The following is a 27,074-nucleotide window of genomic DNA, read 5'->3' on the forward strand; positions in this document are numbered from 1 at the left end:
GGCCTGCCCTCTGCAACAATGAAGCAATCTGATCAGAATACCCCGTGTGAGCGCCGCTCTCCAGCCGGCCATGCGAGCGCCGTCCGCTGCGGCGGGGACCCTCCGGTGGCCATTGCCTCTTGTCCTTTCAACACATAATTATATGTAATTATGGGCCACACAAACGCGAACAAAAACGTTTCAACGCGGCGATTTCCCGAAACAGGGAACCTACACAGCTTTACCGTCCTATGTGTGATTAAAAAAACCACAGACGTTTGAATCAACCGATAATTGGGACACAAAACTCATGCTAAATCTTTATGAACTAACATTTTTGGCCAGTTAAATCAGCTGAAAGAAAGAAACATTCGTACCGTGTCGATTGTCTTCTTTTCATTTTTGTTTTGGCTCCGATGTAGCTATTATGCGATCTTTATTCTTAAGTGTAGCATTCGGATTACGCTTCCTTGCTTTTTAGCATAACTACGATATTTTAGGCACCTCATTCTGGCGTATGCAAATTAACCATAATTCTGTAAGTATTCAAATATTGTTTTAGTCGTGAATCCAGGCGAACTTAATAAACCAGAGTCGGTTATTATTCCACGGTTACGTCAGTGCAGTAGTGTAATTAAAATGATGGTTCTTTAAAGGAATTTTGCAGGCCTGTTACAGCATCTATTTTTTAAAAGGGCCAATTACGTCTATTTTTAAAAAACTTTTTTTTCTGGAATAGGAGAACCTGTGCCCTTAATTCAAATTCATGCATTTAAAGCCGTTTCAGTACGATGTCTTGTTTCATTTAGAATGTCAAAAGCAAATTACCCTGCGACCCCCAGTTCAAAAGAATGTGCTTTAACATAAAAGTATGTCCTTAGAGTCATTTTAATACCCTCAGCAGAACAGAACATCGTTAACATTGTTTCAGCATTATCCGCTGCCATTGATAGCTGGTCCACCCAAACGAACAAACAGAATTGCAGGTTTTTATGAAGGATGAATACAGAGGTCTTTGTCGTGGTTCCTTTGCTGATGCAAACTAGATGGGTTAAAAGCGTCCCCGTGCTTATCAAGCGGCCTTCTGACTGAACGGCTCAGCGGCAGTGAAATGCCAGTCAGGGATAATTTAATGCATTAATTGTATCCTATATGAACTCGAAGTGGTAGGTGTGGGGAACGGCACGCAAACTTGTCCTGTTAACACCTGCGCCTTTATTCTTAATAGCAGTGATGGGATAAACGGCTTTGAAACCCACAGTGGGATTACTGTAAAATGTCAATCACTGGCCTGTCGTACCCCAATGGGAACTAAAAAAGTAAGCGAGTGGAAGTGAGTTTAGCCCGTGATTGACATCGCACAAAAATCCCTCCCACTACAGGTTGGGAATCCTATTTGTTCCATCGCCAGTTAATCTTTTGTAAGTGAGGGCGTATCGCTTCTTAAAACAACATTTCAGTTTTATGACTTTTCTGTCAGAAGTGAGTTAACCCCCACTCTTTTTCGCCGCTCTGCAATCTTTATGCTCAGTTTCCCATGACTAAGTGCTATGAAAATGGTTAAAAGCGGGAAGCCTGGATTACAGCCCAGTGCATTATGGGAGGAGTCTGGAAGCAGTCAAGCAGCGACCGTAGACCAAACTCCAGGAAACAAAAGACAAGATTCAGCTTTAAGAAAACTATACGTAAGTGATTTGGCGAGGCCTCGTTGAAGTGGTATTCGAAGACGGTAGTGAACAAGCCGTGCGTTCTGTTGGTATGTAGAGTCTTTTGCATCTGCATTTTAATTTGATTCGTCTCATGTTTTGTTTTGAATAGGAGTTAATGCTACATTTTGTTACTCAGGGAAAAACTTGTTTGCCAAATAAAGGTCAACATTTCACCCCTGGGAAGCAGTTAGTACTTTGTTTTCTATTGTAAAAGATATCAGTGACACAGATAAGAATTTCCTACAAGTCTAATTTCGTTATATCCTCCCATATTTCAAGTGCATTTAAGATTTATTCATTATTGTGCTTTATTAACACTTCGGTTTAAATCTGATTTGCTTAGATACACTTTCCCAATTCTACCAAACATACTTAGATATTTTATTATGTTGTTGAATTATGCTTACAAATTCTACACCCATTCAAAGATTTTATTAACCCCAAGTGTGACAAAAATATATTTTCAATCCCAAATGCAATGTGTATGATAAACTTTTTAATCTTGATGTTTTCTTCCAAGCTAGTGATGCATTTTCTTTTCACATACATTGTTTCAGCACTATTTTACATTTATAATGAATAACCACTGAAAGCAGTTAATATATAATAAATCAAAGGTTAATATTTAATAATTCACTGGCCAAAAAAACTTTACAGCGATACATTTCCATCCACAATATCCAGCTCAAAATAAGCAAAACTCCTTTTTTCATGAAATGACTGATTTAATATATCCAGGAGTCTTCTAGTAAAATCCTGGGTTAAACAGTGATTCCTCTTTCAATAGGGGGCAGCGCTAACCCTTGATTCTGCGCACAGGTGGGTAAAATGGGCTGCATCAAAAACAAAAGTTTGACATGATTATTTGAGACACTATTCAAACTACACCCTATTGTGTGTTTTCCATCTGCCCTGAGTGCACCTGAATACAGGGAAACTCATTTTACTTTTCTGAGTGAAGAGCAAACGCCTGACGTCACCCTGTGCATTTCTGGCTGACAAATGAAACTATAGCCCCTGTCTGCTACACAACATAACATACTGCAGCATTTAGCATATATTATTAAGAACAGTTTATCCCCATAAAATATGTGTAACTGTAGCAATATACATCGATGTTTAGTATATTACTGTATTTGTAAACCCTGCAGAATTTTGACTCGACATTTATTTGGCACTTTTATCTGAAGCCTGTTGCAGTCTGGGGGGTGACTGGGGGGTTCGTGCAAGGGGGTATCTCTGGGTTGGACTTGGGGTCGGGGGGTGGGGTTGAGGTCACCCATTTTATAATTATTTGAGGGGTTTGTTTTGGCCAATTTTGATTATTGGGGGGTGGGGGGTTACTACCCTTACGTCCCGCCCCAGAATTTACCGCTGTGAGTTTCTATGCCTCTGTGATCCTAGGAGCGATGACGTTAGGGGGCTTCCTGGGCCTAAGTGAGTGTGAGTCACATAAACCCCCCTGAAGAATTCCATAAAGGACCATGCGACCCAGCCTGGCCAGGTCCGCGGCAAATACAAGGCTCCACCATCTTGTGTGGGACAGGTGCAGTGTGGATGGGGTAGCAGTCACAGCCAAGGGCCTCAGCTACCAAATGCGGCTCTAGGCAGATGGAATGTAATCTGTCGGGTGGGAAATGAGCCTGAGGTAGAGAGATGCCGACTAGATATAGATGAGCTTAACAAACGGCTCGGGTTCTGGAAGCAAACTGCTGGAGAGGTTCTGGACTCTATTCCACTCTGGAGTTGCCCATGGTGGAAGGTGCCAGGCAGGGGTGGGGCTACTTATAAACTCCCTGGTTTGGTGCCAGTATGTTGGAGAACGAGAGGGCCACTCTCCTTTGACTTCGGGTTGGGGGATGGGCTCACAGTATCCAGCCGTCTTGGAGACCATGGATGGGGTGCTTAAGTATCTAGGGTTCGTTGTTCATGAGCGAGGGAGCAAAGGAGCAGAAGGTCAACAGGCAGATCGTTGCAGCATCAGTAGCTTTGCGGATGCTGCGCCGTTCTGTCGTAAATAGAGGACTGATCCAGAAGGCAATGCTTTCGATTTACCGGTCGATCTACATACCTACTCACACCTATGGTTACAAGCTTTAGTTGGTGACCAAAAGAAGGATATCATGGATAGAAGTGGCTGAAATGAGTTTCCTTTGCAGGTATCCTGAGGAGGAGCTTAGACATTCTGGAGGAGCTCCAAGTCGAGCTGCTCTTCCTCCGCATGGAAAGGAGCCAGTTGAGGTGGTTCGGGTATTTATCAAGGATGCCTCCTGGAGGTGTGTTTTGGGCATGTCCAACCAGGAGGGGACCCTGGGGCGGACCCAGGACACGTTGGAGAGATTATATCTCTGGGCTGGCCTGGGAACGCCTTGGTGTTCCCCTGGAGATGCTGGCTGGAGAGAGGGAGGTCTGGCATCCCTGCTTAAACTGCTGCCTCACGACCTAGAACTGGAGGAGTGGCAGATACTGGATGGATGGAACCAACAACAAATGGATGGGTTACAACTTTTCTGTGGACTCCCTAGGATTTGAAGCCTAGACTTTTGTGTCATTAGAACAAATTCCTTCCATTTTGAGAACTATACATTTGATTGTAAAAGATGATTGTCATGTTATTTTTCAAGCTGAAAGGGTTAAAATTTGCTATTAAGTAGGATTATAGGTAAAGACGTCATGCACCTGGCAGATGTTTCAGTTTCAAACTGCTGGGCGTATTGCTGTTGTGTCATAAAGAACTGACTCTGATGTCAGCCTGCAGAAAGGAGAGATTGTGTCACCAGTTGTTGCCACGGTAACCAGTTGTTCATCCTCTAAAATCCAGTTGCAATAGAGCCATATAGACCACTGGTCACACTATCACAGGCTCAGTTAAAGATGTGTTGTACTTCAAGGCAGCTATCAACAGGAACCTTCAGACAGTTGGTCTCCACAGCATTGCCTTGTTCATCTGTTTGTGGATCTGGAGGTCAGAACCTCTGCACACAATTTGTGACAACAACTCCACACTCCCCAGTTCCCACATCAAAAACGTCCAGAGGTCCCATGGGATGTGACACTTGTGTCCCTGATATGTCACGCACTGGCAGAACAGTGATGGCACAACATGCGGCCACCAGGAGGGATCCTGGGTATCTCTCAGTGTGGAAAGTTAGTGCTTCATGTTTAAAAACTGATTTGAGGAATACAGTGACACCAGGCTTCAGTCACATTGAGTCCCAGTTACATTATAGTATTTTAGGTACTGGAGAAAAAAAGCCCTCATTAAACAACATAAAATAGATATTAATATAATAAACTTCCAGTTATCAGAACGTACAGTGAACATTCCCTGCATGTTGTCCTGAAAGCTACACCTTTCACCAGCACTTTGTCATTTCTATATGAATACAGATGCTTCGTGTCTCCAGCCAATAGTGTGATCAGTTGCATAGATTTTCCAGTTTGGTGGAATAAGCACTGTTGACAGGTGCCAAAGTGACGTAGATGGAAAGCCCTCTGTCCACAGGCTTAGAGAATATGAGCCATTGTCATCAGTGTCACCTGCTGAAAGGTGCTGCTTTTGTTTCGATGGCCAGAAGCGAGACGTGTGCAGAAGGAAGAGCCAGTCAGCCTGAACGGCAACGTAGGCCATCGATTAGGGTGCTATTTGATGGGGGGTGCAGTGGAGCAAGTGAAAAGAATCCGAATACTCCTGCGTGCTTTGTGTGACATTACAGCCATTTACACTAGTTTTAATGTTTCAGTACTTTTCTTGTGAATCAGACACCGGCTGGCAAGTTAGGAGTCAGATACCTTGCGCTACTGAGATGTTTTTAATGCAAATGAATTGACGGAATTACAGTTTCTGCTGTTCTTTGGCTCAGGGGAATCCGGCCTAGGACTTCAGAACACCCGTGGTCAGGGGAGGAATCTCACAGCGGACGGGGGGGGGGGGGGGGCGCTTGGTACAATGGAATTCTCCGCAAATTGTTTTGGATTTTGCATTATAGTTTTATCACGTGGGGAACTTGGAAATTTTTGCAGGCTGGGGAGGGGGGGTGGGGTAACTAGATCAATTTTAGATTGAACCCCCTGCCATAATGAATTCAAATTTCCAGAAGAAATCTGTTGTATGCTAAAGTATAAAAACAACTTAAGTAGCTGTGAGTAACAGCCAGGCTCTCTATAAACAACTGCACAGTCAGTAGCATAGCTTCTACAGCCAAGTGGCTGGGGGCGTACAAAACGGTCTGAGCCTGTGGCTGGTCTGTTCTGTCAGGATACGTAACTTTCTCATGCAGGTGGATTACTGCTTATAAACTATTGCTCACGAAGACTGGGTTCTTTAAAACTTATTAATTAGATGCATAATTCATGACGATTGGGGAACTAGGAAAGAGTGCATATTCTTACTCGGCTAACGAGCCGTTTTCAAAGCAAACACTTAATCAAAACCATAATTATATAATTACCTACAAGCAACAGTATAATCTTATGCAATTAAAAGCTTTATTTCAAAAGCATGTTGGGGTACTGAAAGACTAATCTTGCTCTGTATCTTGTTGAGTTTAATATATTTGTTAGGTTTTAGTAACTATAATATGATGTTATATCATATGAGGTGTTACTCTGCAGGGCCACCGCGAGCTGTGGCGTCATGGGCGCGCCATGGTAACGGTCACGTGACTTCGCAGCCGTTTCCAAGATGGCCGCCGACAACCTACCTGGCGAGTTCGATGTTGTGGTACTTGGGACGGGTAAGAAAACTGCCACTGCGTCTGTCTGAGCCGGTGGCGGCTTGTTTCGACCGTATAGCGTGCTTTATTCCGTCGAGGCAAAGTCAAAGTGGAGGGTAAATTTAGGAACTGGGACCGTTTTGTACGCCCCCAGCCGCTTGGTCGTAGAAGCTATGCTAGTGACTGTGCAGTTGTTTATGGAGAGCCTGGCTGTTAGCTGGGCTGTGATTTACCCTGCTTTGCCCTTATTGTCGGTCTTTGCTTGCTGTTTGGTCCAATTTCACTCCACACGGCTTGTTTGCAGTCGCTGTTCTTTGAGCACGATGCTCTTGTCAGCAATCCCGTTAAATGACAAGCCAGCCTTCTAGGCGCTGTGCTGTCGTGGTTCCTTATGCACGTATGCAGGCTGTTATCCGAACGTCTTTGTAAAACAGACATTTGTCGGCTTTTAAAAGGTCTCCCGTCGGTTGCTGACACACACCACACGCCGCACCCCTCTGGCATGGGTTGAACCTGCTCTTGTCTCCCCAGACTTCCGCAACCAGCATCGCACCATAATCTCGGCGATCAGGCTGGATACTCAGACTCGGCCCATTCCTTGGAGCACTGGCATTACAGAGATCACCACGTTATTTGTCGCCTGTGTATTACATCCTAACCAATTCAGTATTTCATTAGATTCTCGTCTATATGTCGGTCCAAATTCCAGTTTATTTTTCCCCAAGTAAAATGCTTATTATTTATAACTGAAGTGGGAGGTATTTTACAGCTACCTTTGTCTTTCCTTATTTTATGGAGACTTTTACTCCAGTTCTAGCTTTAATTATATTCTGTGATCAATAACAGTGCTATCAATCAGTCAGTCTCTCCCTGTCAGCTCCATCTTAGAGGGGATCTCAGTGTGTCAGCCTGGCTGAGCAGCAGTCCGTTACCATCGGGGTTAATAACGTTTGTCAGGCGATCATCGCGGGGTCCCGGTGTTGGGGCTGTTTTTCCGCCGCACACACGAGGCCTTTCCACTCAGTGTTTATTCCACTAAATACCGGATTCAGTTCCAGGACTTTCTTCTGCTGGCTGAGTCTTGCAAAATTGAAGGATCGTGTCACGCATAAGATATTCGGCATTTTAAATAAATGTCCACAAAATGTTGTGTGTTTTGTATTGTTTTAACTTATTGTTTTTGCAAATCTGGCGACAGGTGTGCGAAAATTTGAGACTAAGCATTTATAAACGAGCTTGTTTTTCTGGAGAGACAGTTTACAGCTGCCATTTGCGCACAAATAAAATATTTTAAGTGCCTAAATATTTTTGGTTTCTATGCGGTTCACATCTGGCCGGCGTTAATGACTCACACATCAATTTCTGTTACCGTGGTCCGAAAGACTCAGTTAAACGGGGCTCTTTGAAGTCTGCATTCCCCTGACGTGCGCTGCTGCAAAGCGCTCACTAACGCCGCCTTTCTTTCTCTATTTTGCTGTAGGGCAAAGTCGTTAGTCTCAAAGTCAAAAATAAACCATAACGTTAATCCTGCAAAGTTCCCTCTATCGCTCGCCTTAAAGGTGGTTGTCTAACAAGCTCTGCAGTTTGATTCCACTGCTCTTCATTTAGGAAATGTGTGGACCTTCCCTAACACCACTGTAGCTTAATTAAAATAATGTTCACGTTTATGGAAATGAAATATAGCAGGTTGCTTTTGCCAGGATTTTTTCCCCTCCTCTCCCCTTTTTCAAAATTTGTTGTGGCAGAGAGGCTCTAGTTCAAGGTGACTATGCACTGGCCTGATTCTCAGTAGAGAAAGCAGGCCAGCGTAGACGGGACTTCTCCCTAGTGCTGCGCTTTGCTCCCTGGAAGGGGGACAGAATGTGTTATTGCCTTTGCTATAAGGGACGTTTTCCCGTCCGTGATTGATAGTGCGCAAGCGAGCGCCTCCGTCCTGCTTCTGGCCCCGCTCGCGCCCGGCGCTATTACCGGCCAATCCCCTGGCTGCGCGTGACACGCCGGTGCCGGCCGGCCGCGCGCTCGTGCCCGCGCGCCCGCTGTATTTCCGTCCGCACCGCTTTCTATGTCAAGGTTTGTCAAACAAGGCGGCGCGCCTGCTGCCCAGCTTTTCCCGCTCGCCGGCTATCGGCGCGAACAACAAACGCAGACAGCGAACAGTTGTTTATGAATATTGTGGGCCCTAATGGTATCTCCCCTCCATCTGTCGGGCCGTGACCTGCGTTAGGAAGGCGGGGGCAGGACGGTCGCGCCCTGTCAAACCCCATCCGGACGCCCCTTGGAAGCTCACCGGGGGGTAGGTGGTGAGGGTGTCTGGCAGGGGACCTCGGATCCATGTGACTAATTTTAATGGCATCTGTAGGTGGTCAGGCGGAGAGATATTTGAAAGTTATTTAAAGGGCTCCGCTAACGATTTGGGTGACGGCTGAAATGCTACTAAGCACCGCTAATGTCCTTCCTTTATTACGTGCGGCGTTGCCCTTTGTCGGGCTGTGGAGCCGCGTAACCGCTGCCTTAAACCTGCGGCGGTTTGCTCATTATTGTTAATAGCGAAAATTCAGCACAGGTCACTGATACAAACAGCATCGTCCTTCAGAACTGCTAAATCAGAATGGTCTTTGTGATAGTTGCCGTTTCAGTTGTGGAATTTACCAGAACCTGGAGAGAAACACGGATTGCAGCCCTGGTCCGCTTTGTGTGGGTGTTGTATCGAACCACCGTAGGTGGCGCTATAATGGAAAGGAAAGAACAGTTTTTTCTGTACATGATGTGAAAATTGGTTTAAAATTGTTACTCATGGACGGTAAAGCGATTCCTAATTTCCTAAAGTCTCTGTCATAACTGAGGCCAGTTAAGCACCTGTGATACTGCACTTTCTAATTCAGAAATACTCATAGATAACTTGCAGTCATTGAGTTTGGTGTATAAATTAATCATGCCTTTATTATATTACTGCCATATAAAAATACAGCTAAAATGCTTCTAAAATATTTTGATCATTTATTATCATAATGATTACAAGCGTTTAAGGCATAGTGGCAAAGATGTTAATTTCCCTAATAGATATTATTTTATTTTTCACTGATCAGTGTATTAAGCTAGCATCTCTGTGACATGTACTGCAGTCACCCCCAAGTGTAGAAAGCCAGCCTGCCCGTCATATGGCTCTGGCTTCGCTGTCATTATCTCTCTGAGTGTTATTGGCACTCATAGCTAGAGTCAGTCCTGTGAGTATTTTGGGAAAGTGGCCCTCTGTCAAATGTCATTTCTGCTCTAGATGTGAACAGGGTCTGGGTTAACTGTGGTTCGCTCGTACGAGTGCTTTAGCTGACCCAAGGCCAGGTGGCCAAAGCTCTTGGGTAAAGTGGGATTATTCTTGGCCATATATGTTTATTTGTTTATTTACATGGAGAAAAGTGTTGACTTTAACACAGTCTACACTCTTTTTTACAGTTTTACTGGGATTCACTACACTCGCTTACAGCTGTATGCATCACCGGCAGCGATACTGATGAAAGGGTCTTGTTCAGGTGTACAAGTGCTTTCCTTTCCTTGTTGGTCTTTAGGTCCCATGTTCTCTGCTGAAATTGAAAAATCCCAGTTCAGACGTTGGCTTTTCAGATGGAAATCGGTCTCTGGTTTATCCAGAAGGGCTTATCTTTTGAAGGTCATGATGATCTAGAGGCTCGTCCCGTGATGAGGGATCTCCTGACAGTCTGTCTCTAAGGAGCGACTGAGTCACTGTGTCACCTGAGCGAAGCGTATCTATAGTGTAGAAGGAATCCAGGTGAACACAACGAGGACGAAGGTGTAACTGGGGCCAGAGCAGAGCCTGGAAGCCCTGAAGATGCAGAAGCAGGACTTCCTGAGCCGCGCTGCGGAGTGACATGCTTCAAACCACCGCCTTCTGATCCGCGCTGTGCTGCTGTCACGTGGGGCATGGTATCTGACGGGCTCTGTGGCTTTTTTGTTGACTTTCATGTGCATCAGTCACGGAAAAAAGACAGCTGCAGTTCATACACACAAGATGGACGTAGAGACGCTGTTTCATTCAAATTGGGAGAAACAAGAACGTGGCAGGAAGCAAACAAAGGACCCTGGGAATCGAACCCACGGCCTTAGAAGTGTGAGGCCACTGTCCCTCTGATTGGTTTGGTGGTCTGTCTTATAAGGAATTCATTCAGACCTTGTAGACTGACCAGTGAGCAATGACGGTCTTGGGATTCACCCAGTAAAAGGGCCCTTTGTTGGAATGTGGCAGCGTCAGGCCACACCAGGAAAAGCTTCACCGTGGAAATGTTCAGGCGCACCACCTCTGAGATCATTTCCAATTTAGCAGAAAGCCAGTCGGCCCCTAACCCTATTGGGTATCTTAAGCTGTCTGTAGCGGTAAGTGGTCTTTGCATGCGGGGATCACGGTGCCACACATAGCCTTCGTTAACATTCGCCCTTGGTTTCTTTCTTTTGTGGGCCTTGGGGCGGCAGCGGTGGGGGGGGAGTTAACGTTGCTGCTCCTCCTCCTGCTGTGCGGGTACAGGGAAGTCAAGGCCCCCCGTCATCGTAAATGGATCAGCCCCCGGGCTGGGAACGGCTGCTGCTGTCAGGGACACAGGCGAATGGTACCGTAATATAGGGGGACATGGGTGAGGAGCCGAGTTATCCGGTTATGCTCCCGCCGCTGTGTGTTTTATTAAGACTTCTTTTAATGCTGCTTTATAGCAGCCCGGCTCGCTAAATCTGCCCGCCATCCTGTATTTATGGAAGCCCCTTTGATTTACAGCCGCTTTTTAATTACCAGCAGAGACATGTCCCCCTAGCAGCAGCAGTGCCGTTTCATGCTAATCTGACAGCGAGGAATGGGGGGGGGAGGGTCTATCGCGAGGTCGCCGCCGGCCGCAGGGTCCCTGCCCGTCATCTGTGAGTCACGTTCGTTCGCGTGGAGCCTCCCCATCTCGCTTCCCGTCTCTTCCCGTGAATATCGCCGCATGGCATGTCGGGATTGTAAAAGCTCCGAGTCCGGCATGTGCACCTCGACGTGTAGTGTTTCAGGGCGACTGGGTGGGTGGGCGGGCAGGCGGGGGGGACCTTGAGCAGCTGGAATGTCTCCTGTCTGTCCTGGGGGGCGGGGGTCAGCGCTTGAGGTGCGGCCAGCTGCCTCCCTGACGGCCGGCCAAGGTGCACGGAGCCCCCTGGGGTAGCACACACCGCCGCACACACTTATCGCAGCCGTCAATCTGCCACTGTTACGGCATGGTGTTTAGAGAAGTCACGGAGAGGCCGGCCCAGTGGGATGGAGCCGCTCGCTCGCCTCCAACGCCACCGCCCAGCCACACTCTCGGTGTTACCGTTTTGACGGCGTGAGATGCTGTACACCCGCTGAGGGGAAATGGTGCCCATTATCGGCGAATTATGGCCATGAGCCCCCCAGCCCTTGCCGGGGATGCGACTCCCCGGGCGAGGGGAAGGGGGCGCTATTGGCATAGTCCCAGGACAGCCGTGATTGAGATGGCCAATTAGCCCGCCTGGGTGCTGCTCGTTGCCGCGCTGGCTTTAATGGCATAGCCGTAAAATGCAGGACATCTAACAGGGACGTCTTTGCTATTGTGTTAATGCAACTATCCATCTCCTGGGCTGCCGGATTAAATGGATTCCATTAGTAGTTATTGGATCACGAGCGTCGACGGCCTCATGCCGGATCTCCCGACATCTGAAGTCTGGCAGAGGAGCTGAAGTGGGTCCTCAGCGGTCCAGTTCAGGGAGTGTCCCGTTGACCTGGGTGTCAGTTATCAGTGTGCATCTACCTGAATGTGGAGAGAGAATTCTGTTCTTGGCAAGCAGGTTTTAAACAGGAAATGGTTCGCAGTATGTGGTGGGCGCGGGTTGGTTAAAGAAGGGATGTTGCCCAGCCAGGTTTTATCTTTTAATAAGGTAGTAATAATAATAATAAATCGATGTATGAATAATGAAGCAGCTGCTGTGGAATCGCTCAGCACTCGCTAGAGCTCCACTGAGCATGCTCGGTGGTCAGCCCTCATTACCACGTCCCCGCGCAGGCATGACCGAAGCGCCTTCCCCGCCAGGAGGCCTGTGTGCGCCCACCCCCGCGGCCCCCCCCACCCCAGTATATGCTGTCCGAGCGCTATCGGCCTGGCTATAAATAACGTGCGAAATGACTTTGAAGGTAGAGAGATAGAATCCATTTTGGAATGTTCCCTGAAATGAAGAGTGATTTATGATTTCATACAATTCCTGCTGAAAGCATTTTGGTCTTTGCACGCTCATCAAAGTCCTGCCTGGCCGATCTATTATTTATCGCGGAGCATGTCTGTGCTGCTCCGCACCTTTATGGCAGCTAATGTTTGTCTTTAGCAAACATGATGTGGAAAAATCAATAGCAGATACGATAAATGGCATTAAAAAAGTGGTGCAGGGCGTATTTACCTTTTTAAAAACATCTTCTGGATCGTCTGCGATGAGAAATACAGGCCAGAGTCGTTTCCACCAGGGACTTAATTGAGACAGAGCCGAGTTACAGCCAGTCAATTATTAATAAAAGTTTTTTTTCTTCAGCGCTGCCCCAGGTGGAAGGTTGAAACGCTGTCTCCCAGCGGTGGGTGTCAGAGCCGACCCATCAGCCGGGCTGGGCTGTGAGCCGAGGGCTTCCCTGTCCCGGACGTCTCTATCTGTAGCACCAGGACACTTTCCCAGGCTAAAGAGCCCCCTTCTCTATGATACAATTGTGACATGCATGTATATTTTTTTATGGCCAGTGTGCTGGTTCATGCCAAGACCAAGATGGTCTGAATCTGGGACCAGGTGTCCAGACCTGTGTGCTGCAAGTGAAGTCAAATGTTCGCCACGGTACCAGGTTACAGTTAGCTGGTTACTGTTGATCCAGAAAGGGCCGGGTGGTTGATATGTGGAGCAGACTGGTTCCTTGAATGGATTAACCAATCCTGCCAAGCATCGTCTGTTGAAGATGCTGGTGTCTGTCACATTCTGAATCCCTTAATGAACACAGCAAGTTTAAAAATAACCTTAATATGAGTTTCATGAGTGCAAAGTGTTTGTAGATCCAAAATATATTGAGAAGAAACTCATTATTTTACTGTGTTAATGTATTGGTGCCCATCTAGTTATAAGGAAACCTGCTAACTGTTAATGCTAGTTAAGGTAAATTCAAGTACAAACTGTGTTCGAATTGCCCCATTACCCGTGGGGCAGTAGGGGGCGCCATTTGCAGCATCTACCTGGCCGGGCGTCCTCTCTCCAGGAGGATAAAGACGTGACAGGCGGATGAGAATAAATCACTTTTCCATTGAGTTTCTGAGATGGAAACGCGCAAGGCCAGATGAGGGGGAAGAGGGATGGAGACACACTCCTGCCTCCGTATTACCGCTGCTCTCAATGACATCCCCGCCGCAGCCTTTCCATCTTCCCCCCCCTGGTTTGTGGTGTCTTCTCCTTCACGGAATCCCGGCGGGTCCTCGGGGCTGAGCAGGCCGGGCTGTACAGGCGTGCAGGAGGGGGCTCCGACGTCCCGCCCACATCCATAAAGCGCCTTTAAGTTCAGCCAGACGCGGGGAGAGGGAAACAGCTCTCCATCTGCCTCGTATCAGCCGGAGGAGCAGCTATCGACCCCCCCCCCCCCTCCCCCCGTGGCCCGCTGCGGCGCATTCCGCTGCCAACTTCGATCTGCCTCCGCAGAGGCCTAAGTGTTTCTTTCCGGACATTTCACTCGCAATTTAAGGAAAGTAGCGCTCTGCCTCCCAAAGACATCACTGCTGTGTGATTGTGCGAACGCAGTGAACGGAGCGCAGGTTGCTGGCGAGCCGCTCCCGGGCCCCTTTTCTGATTGAATTAGCTGTCTGCATTCAGGCGAGGGCCCCCGCTGCAGCGTAGGCGCCCCGGCAGCCCCGCCAGCCCCGCCAGCCCCGCTAGCCCCGCTAGCCCCGGCCGCCACCTCAATGCTTCCTGTCTCTGCCCATCGCAGGCCTGACCGAGTCCATCATCGCAGCCGCCTGCTCTCGCGTGGGACAGCGGGTCCTGCACGTTGACAGGTACGGGGGGGCCGCCGTCGGCCACAAAGCAGCGGAGCGCATCCGGCGTGGGACGACGGGTCCCAGTGGGCATGGTGGTGGGGGGGGGCTTCTGTCCTGCTGCAGGGATTTTGGTCTTCTTACCTCACTGCTCGCTCCTGTTTGTGATGTGTAACCGACACACACACCTGCACGTGTTACATATGTAATATGTATGCTCTGCAGCACACACACCTACACGTTTGTTATGTAGCTATCATACTGTCTTTAGCACACGCATACATACATGCATGTTTGTATGTAATATGCAGTATAGCAAGCGTACCCCTCCATGTGTGTTGCATATATAATATTAATCAAGCTCTTCCTGCAGGAGAAGCTACTATGCTGGAAATTGGGCCAGTTTCACATTTAATGGGCTGCTGTCCTGGTTGGAGGAGTGCAAGGTAAGGTCTGTTGCCGGCGTCGCTTCCTCAAAATGGAATAACTTACAAGTGATCAGAATGTAATTGCCTGTCTCTGATTGCTAACGTTATTTGTTATGCATCCTGTAATGGATGCAGTGTTAGCTAGACACAGGCCGGTTTGCACCTCCCTGCGCTAAAAGCTCTTCTGTCTTACAGCAGGGGGGGCAGAGCTCCGCAGAGGAGGCGACAGACTGGGGGGAGAGGCTGGAGGAGGGCGAGGAGGCCCTGGTGCTGAGCGTGGTGGACACGTCCATCACCAACCTGGAAGTCTTCTGCTACGCCAGGTGCTGGACTGCAGAGGGCAGCACTGTCATCAGGCTCCGAGTGTTTGGCGCGATTGTTACTATGAGCAGGGACACCCTGCAAAGGATGCCAGCCATCCTTTTTAAAGAGTGTTGTGGAGTATTATAGAGTATTACAGAGTACACGTCATGCTCCTGCTGCAGATTGTACCTTTGGGTTTTTCAGAAGCCAGTGTGTGTTGCACACAGTCGTGTCCCTGTTTCTCACAAGTTTTTGGGCTGCTGGTCATGAGAGCCTTAATCTCTCAGAAGATGGCGTCCCGTTAAACTCCAGCGTGACGTATGGGGAGGGTGCTGTGTTACCGCCGAGGTCTCCAAGGCAGACAGACATGCTCAGAAATGTTTGTCTCCTACCCTTTGAAAGGATGGATGGATGGATGGATGAATGAATGAAGGCCTCTGTCATTGCACAAGGTACAATGAAATTGGAAGGCTGCCCTTGTCAGTGCAAGAAAGATAAGTCAGGGATTAAAGGAAAAAATAAGGTGAATAAAATAAAATATACAGAATAAACTGAAAAGAGAATATAAATTAAAAAAAGAATATAAAATTGAATATAAAACGAGTGTAAGAAATAAAATGTAAACAAGGTTAAAAAAAAAGAAGAAAAACCGTGAAGTAGGTGTGATGTTATGGGTTATTTCTCTCCTTGTGATCCAGTTTCGCAGTAAATATAAAAATATTGCACATGTCAGCAGTGTCATTAAGACAATACGGCACATGCTAATAGGCAGTGATGGGCAGAGCGAATCCGGAGACGTGGGCGGCTGCGGCGGCCGCGCTGGTCTGCTGGTCTTCACACTAAGCGGGGCAGGAAGCGGCGGAAGGCTGCGGCTGACGGCTGGGTGTGGTGATCCCGCTCGCGTCGCATGTGGGTCACAAGTCTGCTTTCAAAGCCCTGCTCTTCTGATCTTGAATGATGTTGCCATTGGTGTGAAGCAAACCCAATCCCCAGGCACCTGGGCGGACCCTACGATGCGGTCCGGGAGGTCCCGCCCGTTCGCCCCTTTCCCCCCCCCTACCCCCCCCAGCTGCTGCAGGTGATGCCTCACCTGCCAGGGGAGACGTCGCCGTGATTGATGCTCTCACTCCACTGCAACAAAAAAATTAAGTAGGAAATTTTGCTGTAAGCAGCTCCATATTGCAAATCATAAATTATGTTCGAAGCTGTAATTAAAAAACAAGACACCCCCCACCCACCCCAACACCCAGTAAAAGAGACAGGCCACGTCAGGGAGGAGGTGGTGGTTCGCTTCCGAAGTCTGGCACTTGTCTTTGGCTGTGGGTAGGTTTAGCGTTTAGCGAATGCTGACTTTCTAGTTGACCACGTCGGTTATCTCTTGCCAGCAGTCTGTCTCTTTGGCTAGTCTCGCCTTGAGCTCGCTGATGTGGACGGATAAGGTTTCCTCGGGACCTAAATTTGGGTCCAAAGAGAAGCCATCATTCCTCTAGTACATGGGGGGGAGTGACCTCCAGAGTCCCCCCACCCTCATAGCTGCTATGTGAGGCTTGGATTCTTATTGTTTTTTTCCCCTCGTTCTTCTCGGTTTTTTTTTTTTTTTTAATCAAATTTTTTTTCCCCTTGTACAAATTTTAATACTCTAACTGCTCAAATGTCCTTCTATAATTACTTAGGGGCAACTCTTTTGGGTGGTATATAAAAATAAATGGAATTAAATTTAACTTTGCCATGCCGATGTTTAGCTGCCTTGAGGAATGTATCTCTGTCCTGTCGCTGGCAGCGAGGAGCCCGAGGAGGAGGAGGAGAAGGAGGCGGATGCGCTGAGACAAACCCCGGCACCTGTACAGGCTGAAGGCGAACATGGTGCCCAGTCCAACAGCCCCACGTGCCCCCAGGAGGTGCCTGAGGGAGATGCTCCACAAGAAGGTCAAGGCCAGACCGATGGGCTCCTACAGGACGATGCAGAAGATGCACCTGGCAAGGAAGAGGAGGTTGCGAGCCCAGAGACTGGCCAGGCCGGAGATGTTCAAGGAGAAGAGCCATCTGCGAACCCAAGTCCCACGGAGGTGAAGAAGATCAGCTACGCAAAAATCGTGAAAGAGGGTCGGAGGTTCAACATTGACCTGGTGTCGAAGGTAAGCTGAGGTGCTCAGCTCATCTGCAGAGAGGGAAGAGCATAATTACACATTTGGGGTCCACTGTAGCTACATCCTAGAGGCTAAAGCCTTGCTGCTGCAAACGAGAGATGTAGACTTCTCCATCTGAGTGTTGGCCTCATCGGCTCCTTCTGGGCTTCTACCCCCCCAGCTCTTGTATTCCCGCGGTTTGTTGGTGGACCTTCTCATCAAGTCCAACGTCAGCAGATATGCCGAGTTCAAGAACGTCAGCCGCATCCTGACCTACCGCGACGGCAAATTGGAACAGGTAGGGCAGACTGCCTCACTGTGGTCCAAGCTCTCTTCCACCTCCCCAACCGAAGGTCCTTTCTGTTTTCACCTCTCAGTCAGCAGAACTGAAGTTTATCTGTCCGTCCATCCATCCAGCCAGCCACCCACCCATCCATCCTCTATCTGCTTGTCCTGATCAAAGTCATGAGGCAGTTCTTGAAATTCTTGAGTTTAATCATATCACTGTAGACGCTCATTGCCAGAAGATGCTGGTGTTTTTTTTCACTGGGTCTCCGACAGCATTATCCATAAAAAACAGACGGACAATGGGTTGATCTTGCAGACTAAAACTCCTACATGAGGTTACTCATTCCCGGTGTCCATTGTGATCCATTAGGGTCCAAGTATTGACCCGCTGTTTCTGCAACGTTGATTACTCCTGTAGTACTTTTGTCTTGCAGTAGTACTCTGATATCACACAGACATTTACTGAACCAGTACAGCTGATCAGGCTTTTGATGGGAGTTTGGAAAGTTTGTAGGCAGTGGGATTTGAGAAACTGTCAAGCACAAATCAGTATATTTAACGTTTTTTCCCCTACTTGTTCTCTTTAGCCCATATTTGTTAAGCATTGGTTCAGAAGCGCTTCCCACCTCACCGATCATTGTCATCCGAGCCTGCTCTAGTGAGGAGTGTATCTACATGTTCTGGAACGTCCTGATGGGGGCACTGTAGGTGGAGAGCTGTCCTGTCCCCTGGGTGAAAGTGGCGCCTCACTCTTCCCTGGATCCCCATAGAGTTGTGCTGTGTCCTTCAACGGGCGGCGTTCCTGCCGTGCCGGATAACTGGGGAATGGCCTGCTGGCCGCAAAGCTGTTTTTCTCTGCCGCCTTGGTGCTGTAATGGACGTTACTGTCACACACAGAGGGTACCCACCACAAACCGGTCTCCACCCTGACCCCCGCCTCTGCTTCTCTGCCTGTGGGGCCTTAGCTTTCTCCTGCACCTTCCCTCCAGGTTCCTTGCTCCCGGGCTGATGTCTTTGGCAGTAAGCAGCTGACGATGGTGGAGAAGAGGATGCTCATGAAGTTCCTCACCTTCTGCCTGGACTATGAGGAGCACCCCGAGGAGTACTTGGGTACGGCATTCCCCCAGCCCTCTACAGGAAGGTGGCCACGCTGGGGTTTCGAGGGCTGTCCCATCATTCACTCCGACGCAGGCCAATAGCATCACTTGTGATTTTGGTTCCCCCCCCCCCCCCCCAGATTTCACGGAGAGATCTTTCTGGGACTTCCTGCAGACGAAGAAGTTGACAGAGAACATCCAGCACTTTCTGCTACACTCTATCGCCATGGTGCCCCCGGAGACGCGCACGGCCGAGGGGCTGCGCTCCACCCAGTACTTCCTGCGCTCCCTCGGTCGCTACAGCAACACGCCCTTCCTCTTCCCCATCTACGGCCTTGGAGAAATCCCACAGTGCTTCTGCAGGTGACAGACCTCCTCTCCGCCTGGCTTGTCGCCGCCTTGTTCCTGCTTTTACCCATTTTCTCTTCTTTTGACGCTTTTCTCCAGACACACGTCACTGTGGGTGTGACCTTCTAAAATCTTACCGTCTTGCCAAGTAGACACTCTGGGCCTGGCTTTCACACGCCTTCCGTTTTGCGATGTCAGCAGTCTGCCTCCTGTGTGTCCTCGGGCTTCAGACGCAGGTCTGGAAAGTCCCCTTCAAAGCTCAGTGAATGCTGGACCTGAGTGACAGAGCTGCCGGGCGCCCCCTTGCTTCCTGTGAATCCGCAACGCTATGAGGGAGGTGTTCTCCTGGAGCACCAACCATCTAAGCTTGTTCCTCATCCCGGTCCTCAGGGTCCCACAGACAGTTCAGGTTTCGGCTCTATCCCGTTTCCCAGCACACCTGAACCACAAACAGGGACTGTTTTGGGGTCCGCGAGGTCTGGGCTGAGAAACGCTGTAGTAATAGCACATCAGAGAGATCTAGATAGGTGGTCGCTTCCATTCCTTCAAAGACGAAGGTTCCTGGGGTGCACTGTGTAAGGCTGATGTTAACAAGGTGTACACTCGATGTAAACATTGTGTATACCTAGTGTAAACCCCTGTAAGTGTTTGTAGTTTAACACTTCATATACCTGCACCCTGTAAGTAAACACAAGGAGCTCTGATCACACTTTGAGCCCCAGTGTCTCGAATTCCACTGGAACAACATCCTGGTCCCACAGGCTCAGGGTTGCTGGGCATTCCTGTGTAATCCGAGGTTTCCGGTTTCTGTCAGTCCGCCTGGATACTGGCCTAGAGTGGTAGGGAGGTTTGGGGAGAGACTGAAAGTTTAACGGACACCCAGCCTGCACGGTTGGCGGTGTTTACGAGGCCTTGTGATCGTCCGTACCATTGACGGCCATCCTTCTGTCCTTCAGAAGGTTTATCTTCTTTAAGTAAGATCTGAGGATCTCCAATGCCCTGTACCGGGTACAGCCAGAGGCGTGGAGCCGAACCAGCCCGCAGGTACCCGGAGAGCCCTTCGCCTCCTGGCTGGTTTGTCTGCCGCTCTCCTGGGAAGCGGAGGGCATCCATCACGCTGAAGCCTGCCCGCGGGTGATGGATGGATAGATGGCAATGCGGAGCGGATAATCCCCACGCCAGGTTGTTCACAGATCAGCGAGCAGGTCCCGCTAATAAAGCCGCCCAGTGCCTCTCTGTCCTTGCCCATATTATTCCTCAAGTTTTGACAGGAAAAGACTTTTTAATTTGTACATAACCTTTGGTTCAGTGGCTCCCTCCTCCTCGCCTCCATCCACCGAAGCAGGTGGGGGCGCCTGGGGGGGGAGTTAGGGGGGTGGAGTGGGGGGGTATTTAGCCATGACACGGTGGTGATTTGCATGCTGGGTTATGATGTTCCAATCAGACTACAGTCAGGGTGAAGCGCATAGAGGGAGGAGGAATTGCAGTCATTAGTACAGATTATTTATTCTTATTTATTTATTCCCGCGCTGTATGCAGTCACAGATCATATTTCCCCTGTAGGGGTCATAAACACCTGATATATTTGGATCAAACTGGATTTAATTTTCTCAGAACGACTGCCGATGCACGGTGGAGTTTTGTTTTCGTTTAATTACGGGCCAGCTATTAGTCCCCGCTCCCGTGCCCGGCTCGCCAGATTAGAGCCGTATGAATCCAGTAATGAACTTGACAGGTAGTGCCTGTTTATGTGCTGTAATTTTGTTTATTTAGCATTTCCTGGACGTGCCGGGATTTATGCCCTACGCCCGCAAATGCTTGTAAACCACTTGGCTGTAGAATCCCTCTCAGGACCCCTAAATCTCTCCCCGGTGATTGGGTTTGGAAATACGGGCGGCCCCAGGCCCTGCCCGCTTTTGTTAACCCGCTGCGGAGCAGTCGGCGTGCGCAGAGAGCCGGGGCACGGCCCCAGGCCCTGCCCGGTTTTGTTAACCCGCTGCGGAGCAGTCGGCGTGCGCAGAGAGCCGGGGCACGGCCCCAGGCCCTACCCGGTTTTGTTAACCCGCTGCGGAGCAGTCGGCGTGCGCAGAGAGCCGGGGCACGGCCCCAGGCCCTGCTCGGTTTTGTTAACCCGCTGCGGAGCAGTCGGCGTGCGCAGAGAGCCGGGGCACGGCCCCAGGCCCTGCCCGGTTTTGTTAACCCGTGCGGAGCAGTCGGCGTGCGCAGAGAGCCGGGGCACGGCCCCAGGCCCTGCCCGGTTTTGTTAACCCGCTGCGGAGCAGTCGGCGTGCGCAGAGAGCCGGGGCACGGCCCCAGGCCCTGCCCGGTTTTGTTAACCCCGCTGCGGAGCAGTCGGCGTGCGCAGAGAGCCGGGGCACGGCCCCAGGCCCTGCCCGGTTTTGTTAACCCGCTGCGGAGCAGTCGGCGTGCGCAGAGAGCCGGGGCACGGCCCCAGGCCCTGCCCGGTTTTGTTAACCCGCTGCGGAGCAGTCGGCGTGCGCAGAGAGGCGGGGCACGGCCCCAGGCCCTGCCCGGTTTTGTTAACCCGCTGCGGAGCAGTCGGCGTGCGCAGAGAGCCGGGGCACGGCCCCAGGCCCTGCCCGGTTTTGTTAACCCGCTGCGGAGCAGTCGGCGTGCGCAGAGAGCCGGGGCATGGCCCCAGGCCCTGCCTGGTTTTGCCCGGAGCTCAGTGAGCTCACTGGGGACTCGGCGGAGATCGTTCACATTAATGGGCTTAATTGCGCAGCGTAATTGACTGTGAGCTGGGAAATGCTGGGAAATGCATCTCTTATTATGGGCTGGAGAGGATCAATGATAAAACTCACAAGTAAAGGCAGCAGCTGTGTTTAAAATCAGGCGGCGTCAGCGGCATTCGCTGAGGCCGGGGAGAGGAGGGCGGCCTCGGGGAGAGGAGGAGGAAGGTGGGATGGGCGTCACTGAGACCAGGGCCACTGCTAATCTGACACGGGACCTAGATCAGCTGTCTGCAGCCTGTGACCCACTCCCAAGGGAGACGATGTCTGCCCTGATGGATTCGGGGATCCAGTGCCTAGAAAATTCTCCTCTCTGTACCTGCCGGTCCGATTCAGGCCCAGCCCAGCTGGTGCCAAAGAAGCCTGAAGCCTGTATTCTACTCTCGTTACGTTGCCTTTTTAATTACAGAAATGACTGGTTGGAGGCAATTGTTTTGCGTGGGGGTTAATACCGGGCAGGAGGCAGATTTATTTTGGATGTGACCTTCTCCACATTAGCCGAGCCTGTAATCAGCAGAATTAATAGAATAATCAAATTAAACACAAACTCATAAATCATCGGCGAGCGTGCTGACACGGGTGCAGCTATTAATGCCTTCTATTGTTTTGCCACCGTATTAAAAAAATCACATCCCAGATAGGCGGCTTGATAGGAACTGAAATGGCATTTAGAGGCTGTAAAGAGCGGGGGCCGCACGGGGCCCCGTTTTCGCGACTGTTAATTTAGCGGTGATGCGGGGCACTGCCACGGCAGCGGGGGCGGGCTCCTTTGAGTCGCCGCGCGCATCATCGCGGGGGACAGCGGCCAGTTAATTAGAGTAATATCGGCTTAAGCGTCCGTCAGTCGTGGTTAATGGCATCAAAGGCGGCACTGAACAGAGCCTTTGTTCGGGACATGAGACGTGTCCGATGATCGCCGGTGATTCCATCCCCAGCACTTTATTAAGATGTCATGTCTCATGATTAATATAAAGAGACTCAGGCAGGTACAGAGCGGCTTGGGGGGGTCAGCCCCTGCCTCCAGGTTCAGATCTCTCCCTGATTCCCCCCCGTCTCTCTGGTGGCGGTGCGCTGGCATGTGGAATCTCTGGTTCTGTGCCCCCCTCCCTCACAAAGGCAAGGCGATCAGTGGCCAGCCGGGGAGCTCTTTGGGCGTCAGACGTGGGTTCTTCCCCAAATTTACGTTTTACATTTTATTTATTTCTCAGATGGTTCCATGCAAGGTGACATGCATTTTTGGGAAAACAGGGTCATGTTGGAATTACGAGCTTCGGTTAAGGGTCTAACTGTGACGTCACTCTTCCAGCCGTGGGATTTGAACCCATAACTATCTGATCACAGACGGTGTCCTAATCTGTTGACAGTCGGCTTTGACACTGATGTCCTTTCAGTTTAGGGAGGGTGGCACGCCTGCTCCCAGTCCCTCCCAGTAACCCTGTACCCTCTCTGTCCCCCTCAGGATGTGTGCTGTCTTTGGGGGAATCTACTGTCTTCGCCACTCGGTTTGCTGCCTGGTTCTGGACAAGGAGTCTGGCCGGTGAGTAGGACCCCCGGGGCTCCCGGGGCCACAGCCGGTCCCGGTCCCGTAAATCCGCAGGCCCTTTGTCTCTGCCCTCCGACAGGGGCTCAGCCTTGATTAGAAGTAATTTGTGTACAGGTCTTCCAAAGGAGAAAAGTGGGCCCCGAATATAGATACGAAATTAATTTCCTGGGAGATGGGATGGCGGCCCCTGATCAGCCAGGCTCGGAAGACGGATCGCGGGGCTGCTGCTGGCTCGCCGTGACTGATGCACGTTTTCCTTGTGGCCTTACCTCCACTAATTGATTTTCATCTGAAGACAAAAAAGCCCTCTGTTACCGCTTTTTAAAAAATAGAGTTCATCTGAAGTCTCCGCTGATTAATCTGTGCTGATAATGTGCGTCAGTGCTAACAGAAAGACCTTTAATGAGTTTCAGAGGTGGATTGTTGTCATAAACTAGGTTAGATTAGTTTTTAATTTTTTTTCCTTTCGTCTTTGAAGTGGGCGGCCGGGGGCCTGGATTCCTGCTGCAGCCCAGGCGGGGGGTGGGGTTCGCGATGTGGAGCAACGGCACCAAGGTCCCGCAGAAGCTTACGTGGGCCTCGCCGTCAGGCCTGCCCTCGCCTCCCGCGTCATCTGCCTGAGATCCCGCTGACGCGTTTGCCGGTCCTCTCGGTTTCTCCTGCGGGACGATCTCGGCGTCGGGTTGCATAGCCAGACCCCCACACTGGGCCGGGTGGCAACGATGATCCGCAGAGGAGGTGGTTAGGATTTGGGGTGGGATTCGTCCGGTGCGTGGGCACCCCCCCAGGCATGAGGCGGGCAGGTGACGCCCCGGGCATGGATGTGTATCGCCTCTGACTGTGCTTAGCAGCTCTGTGCTGCCGCTCCAGAACAGTAACATCAGAAAGGCCGGCATGTTTACGTGAAGTCAGATCAGATAAAGTGTATGTGTCTGGCGGGACTGTCAGCGAGGTCAAAGTTCATGGGCGTCACCCCCAGCACCACGCAATGCATCGTCTAGGGAAAGGGGGGGCTTTACCAAAGGTGAAGGAGCCCTGTGAGGTGCCTGCTGGGTTCCAGCTCTGGTTTTAATCCCCCTGCCGCTGTAAATTATCTGCACACGTCTCCTCTTATTATGTACATAAAGTGAAAAGGGCACGGGGAAATGGGCGGGGGGGGGCAGCTGTGTTCGGCGGCACGGGGGGCCGGCGGGGCGTCACGCCACGCGGGGTGTTTTATAACCCCCAGGGGGCGCCGACCGACGTCTCCTTGAGGACGCAGCAGAATCCAGCCGGCTGAAACGGCCCGTCGCCAAGCGCGAGGTTTGGCCGTGATCGACAGGAAGGGGCGGGGGGACTCACAGTTAAGGGTTATGAATAGCTTTTATGAACAGGGTTTATGAATAGCGGTATTACCCATAAAGCCTGCTGCCCTTGGTGTCAAGACGACCATGTCCATTTGCATTAGGCCTGCGTGGCACTTTCTGGCTGACGGAGAGGCCCCACCTCGGGTAAATATGGCTATCGGAGTCCTCGTGTTTCACTGGAGAACTTGATATGTCGAGTGTGTGTATGAGAGGCTAGTTGCCCCATAGAGGGATGGTTACATGGGGGGGGGGGGCAATTAGCGGAGGACAAACATTGCCACAACCTCCCTCCCAACTGCCGATTTAAACTGTCTGAATCTGAACCATGGTGTGATTCTCGCCATGGACTGGACCACTGACCTGTGACTTGGTGAATGGCTCGATGATGTAATTTTTGTTTCGCGGATGAAGTGAAATCATTATGCCAACTCTGGGATTTGAACCAGCAACCTCCCACTCCAGGGCATCCTAATGCATTAAGCCACACTGCCCCTCTATTCAGTTAGTAGGCTTATAAAAATGTTTTAATATCTGAGATAAAACGGTATTCGCTGTGATGAAAAGTAACGTCCGAGTGCACCTGGAAGACATGGATGTATATAAACTTTATCTACCCCAGGGGTGACTGTGTGTGCAGTCTGCCTACCTGCTTAACAGTAGGATAAGTGAGCAAAGTCCTTTATTGGCTTTTGAGCTTTCCGTGCTCCTTTTATTTGAAACCACAATTGGCTCTCTGGCGGCATTTCCAGAGTACGAGGCCTGGCTGTCGTTCAGACCCCTCCGCGAGCCAGCAGAAGCCGACGGCCCCCGCTGGAGCGTTAACCACACGCGCTCCCGCATGCCGTGCCGGTGCCGCTGGTGGGAATGCTGCTCCACCTGTGTCTCTTCCTATAAACACTTGGGGGGGGGGGGGGGGGGAGTGGGTTTGCGGAGTCGCCCCACCCCGCAGCGATTGATTAGAAGCGTCACTTTTCCCGGCCCGCAGCCTGTAGTAAATAAATCTTCATTTACATAAAGAGTCAATCGCATAGTCAGTCTTGCGGGGTGAGCCTCTTCTGAGGGGGGGGGAGGGGGGGCTGGTCAGGACGCTTCCCCCCCTTTATTGTGTTGTGAAAGTCCATTTCAGGGGTGTCACCCGCAGGCCATTAGTTTGTATAATGAGCTCTATAAAGCACATTTATAACTCTTGACATAACAAGCAGACAGGCCTCGCATTCGCCACCCCCACTCGTCTGAACAGGCACTCTGCGGGAAGGTCATGCTCCCCCCGCCCCCACCGGGGACTTTGCCCAACTCGAAGAGCTGTACATTAAGGGGTGCCGGGGGGGTGGTTATTCCTTATATATTTATTTTAAAAACCGGCAGCGGTGGGAGGTTCAGGTCCTGTTATCGGGGTAGGTATTGTTCCGGGGGGGGTATGTTTGACTATCCACCCCCGGGGTTCGGAACATCCCCAAATCACATGACACAGCAGGTAGGCGGCCTGAAGGAGGGTCATCCTCGGGGTGTGGAGTCAAGCCATTGCCTAGTGAATTGTGCAGTTTGATGGGCTTTATTCCCCCCCCACTGGTCGGGGACCGTAATGACCTGGGGTTAGACCTGCGTGTAATTTATCTGCGAATAGCAGCTCTTTTTTCCCCCTCCCCCAGGTGCAAAGCTGTGATAGATACGTGCGGACAGCGAATCAGCTGCAGCCACTTTGTGCTGGAGGAAGGATACGTTCCAGAGGAGCGCAGGAAGGGCGTGGCTTGCAGGTGAGTGTGAACCCCCCCCCCCCCCACCTCCGCTGGGGTAGCTCTGATGGACCCTCTGTCCTGTAACTTGTGAGAGACTCTGCACTGCTTGGCCGCGTAATTCCACTTAAAAATGACTTTTTCCAAAGTGCTCCAGTTTAATACGAAGCTCACTCAGAGGTTGTATCTATAACGTTGTGTTTTGCAGGCATGGTTTGGGCACCCGTGCATATCCTAAAGGCTTTAGAGCAGTGCTTCTCAGTCTGGTCCTCAGGGACCCACAGAGAGTACACGTTTTTGCTCGACTGTCTGGCAGGGATCTCAGAGCGAGAAAGAACATGGACCGCCTGTGGGTCCCTGAGGACCGGATCGGGACGCACTGCTTCAGACACTTACAGGTGCAGCTGCGGGTTTAACCCTAGGCTTTGATCTTGCACTAGACAGATCGCAGCACCTTTTTGTCCATTAATAGTGATATCTCATAAGAGGGTGCCCACCTCCCTGGTTTTTTGGGGGTCGCAGTGTGTTGGGACGGCTCCCTGTCTCCCTGAGCGCCCTGCTGTCCTCTCTCTGCAGACAGATCTCCCGAGGAGTCCTCATCACGGACCGATCGCTGCTGCCGAGCGAAACCGAGCAGCAGGTAGGCGTATGCGGTACTCACCCTCCAGCC

General features: G+C 50.5%; 1 protein-coding gene and 1 long non-coding RNA gene across 3 annotated transcripts in view; both read left to right on the top strand.

The window, feature by feature from the left end:
* Positions 1–1,480: 1,480 nt before the first annotated feature.
* Positions 1,481–4,999, top strand: LOC125720099 (uncharacterized). Its single transcript, XR_007385346.1, has 2 exons — positions 1,481–1,735; positions 3,848–4,999. It is a non-coding gene; the product is annotated as an uncharacterized LOC125720099 (long non-coding RNA).
* A 1,286-nt stretch (positions 5,000–6,285) lies between these two features.
* Positions 6,286–27,074, top strand: part of chm (CHM Rab escort protein) — a 31,584-nt gene continuing 10,795 nt past the window's right edge. Inside the window, exons 1-11 of one of the 2 annotated variants that reach the window (XM_048995149.1) lie at positions 6,286–6,424; positions 14,394–14,460; positions 14,813–14,885; positions 15,063–15,190; positions 16,951–17,305; positions 17,478–17,594; positions 18,574–18,694; positions 18,822–19,044; positions 23,242–23,319; positions 26,321–26,425; positions 26,981–27,044. In XM_048995149.1, the coding sequence (XP_048851106.1) occupies positions 6,373–6,424; positions 14,394–14,460; positions 14,813–14,885; positions 15,063–15,190; positions 16,951–17,305; positions 17,478–17,594; positions 18,574–18,694; positions 18,822–19,044; positions 23,242–23,319; positions 26,321–26,425; positions 26,981–27,044 (1,383 nt within the window). In that variant the 5' untranslated portion in view covers positions 6,286–6,372. The remainder of the gene's footprint in view (positions 6,425–14,393; positions 14,461–14,812; positions 14,886–15,062; positions 15,191–16,950; positions 17,306–17,477; positions 17,595–18,573; positions 18,695–18,821; positions 19,045–23,241; positions 23,320–26,320; positions 26,426–26,980; positions 27,045–27,074) is intronic. The other variant, XM_048995150.1, reaches the window with a different exon arrangement.

Source organism: Brienomyrus brachyistius, chromosome 24 (genome assembly GCF_023856365.1).
Source record: "Brienomyrus brachyistius isolate T26 chromosome 24, BBRACH_0.4, whole genome shotgun sequence".
Lineage (NCBI taxonomy): Eukaryota > Metazoa > Chordata > Actinopteri > Osteoglossiformes > Mormyridae > Brienomyrus > Brienomyrus brachyistius.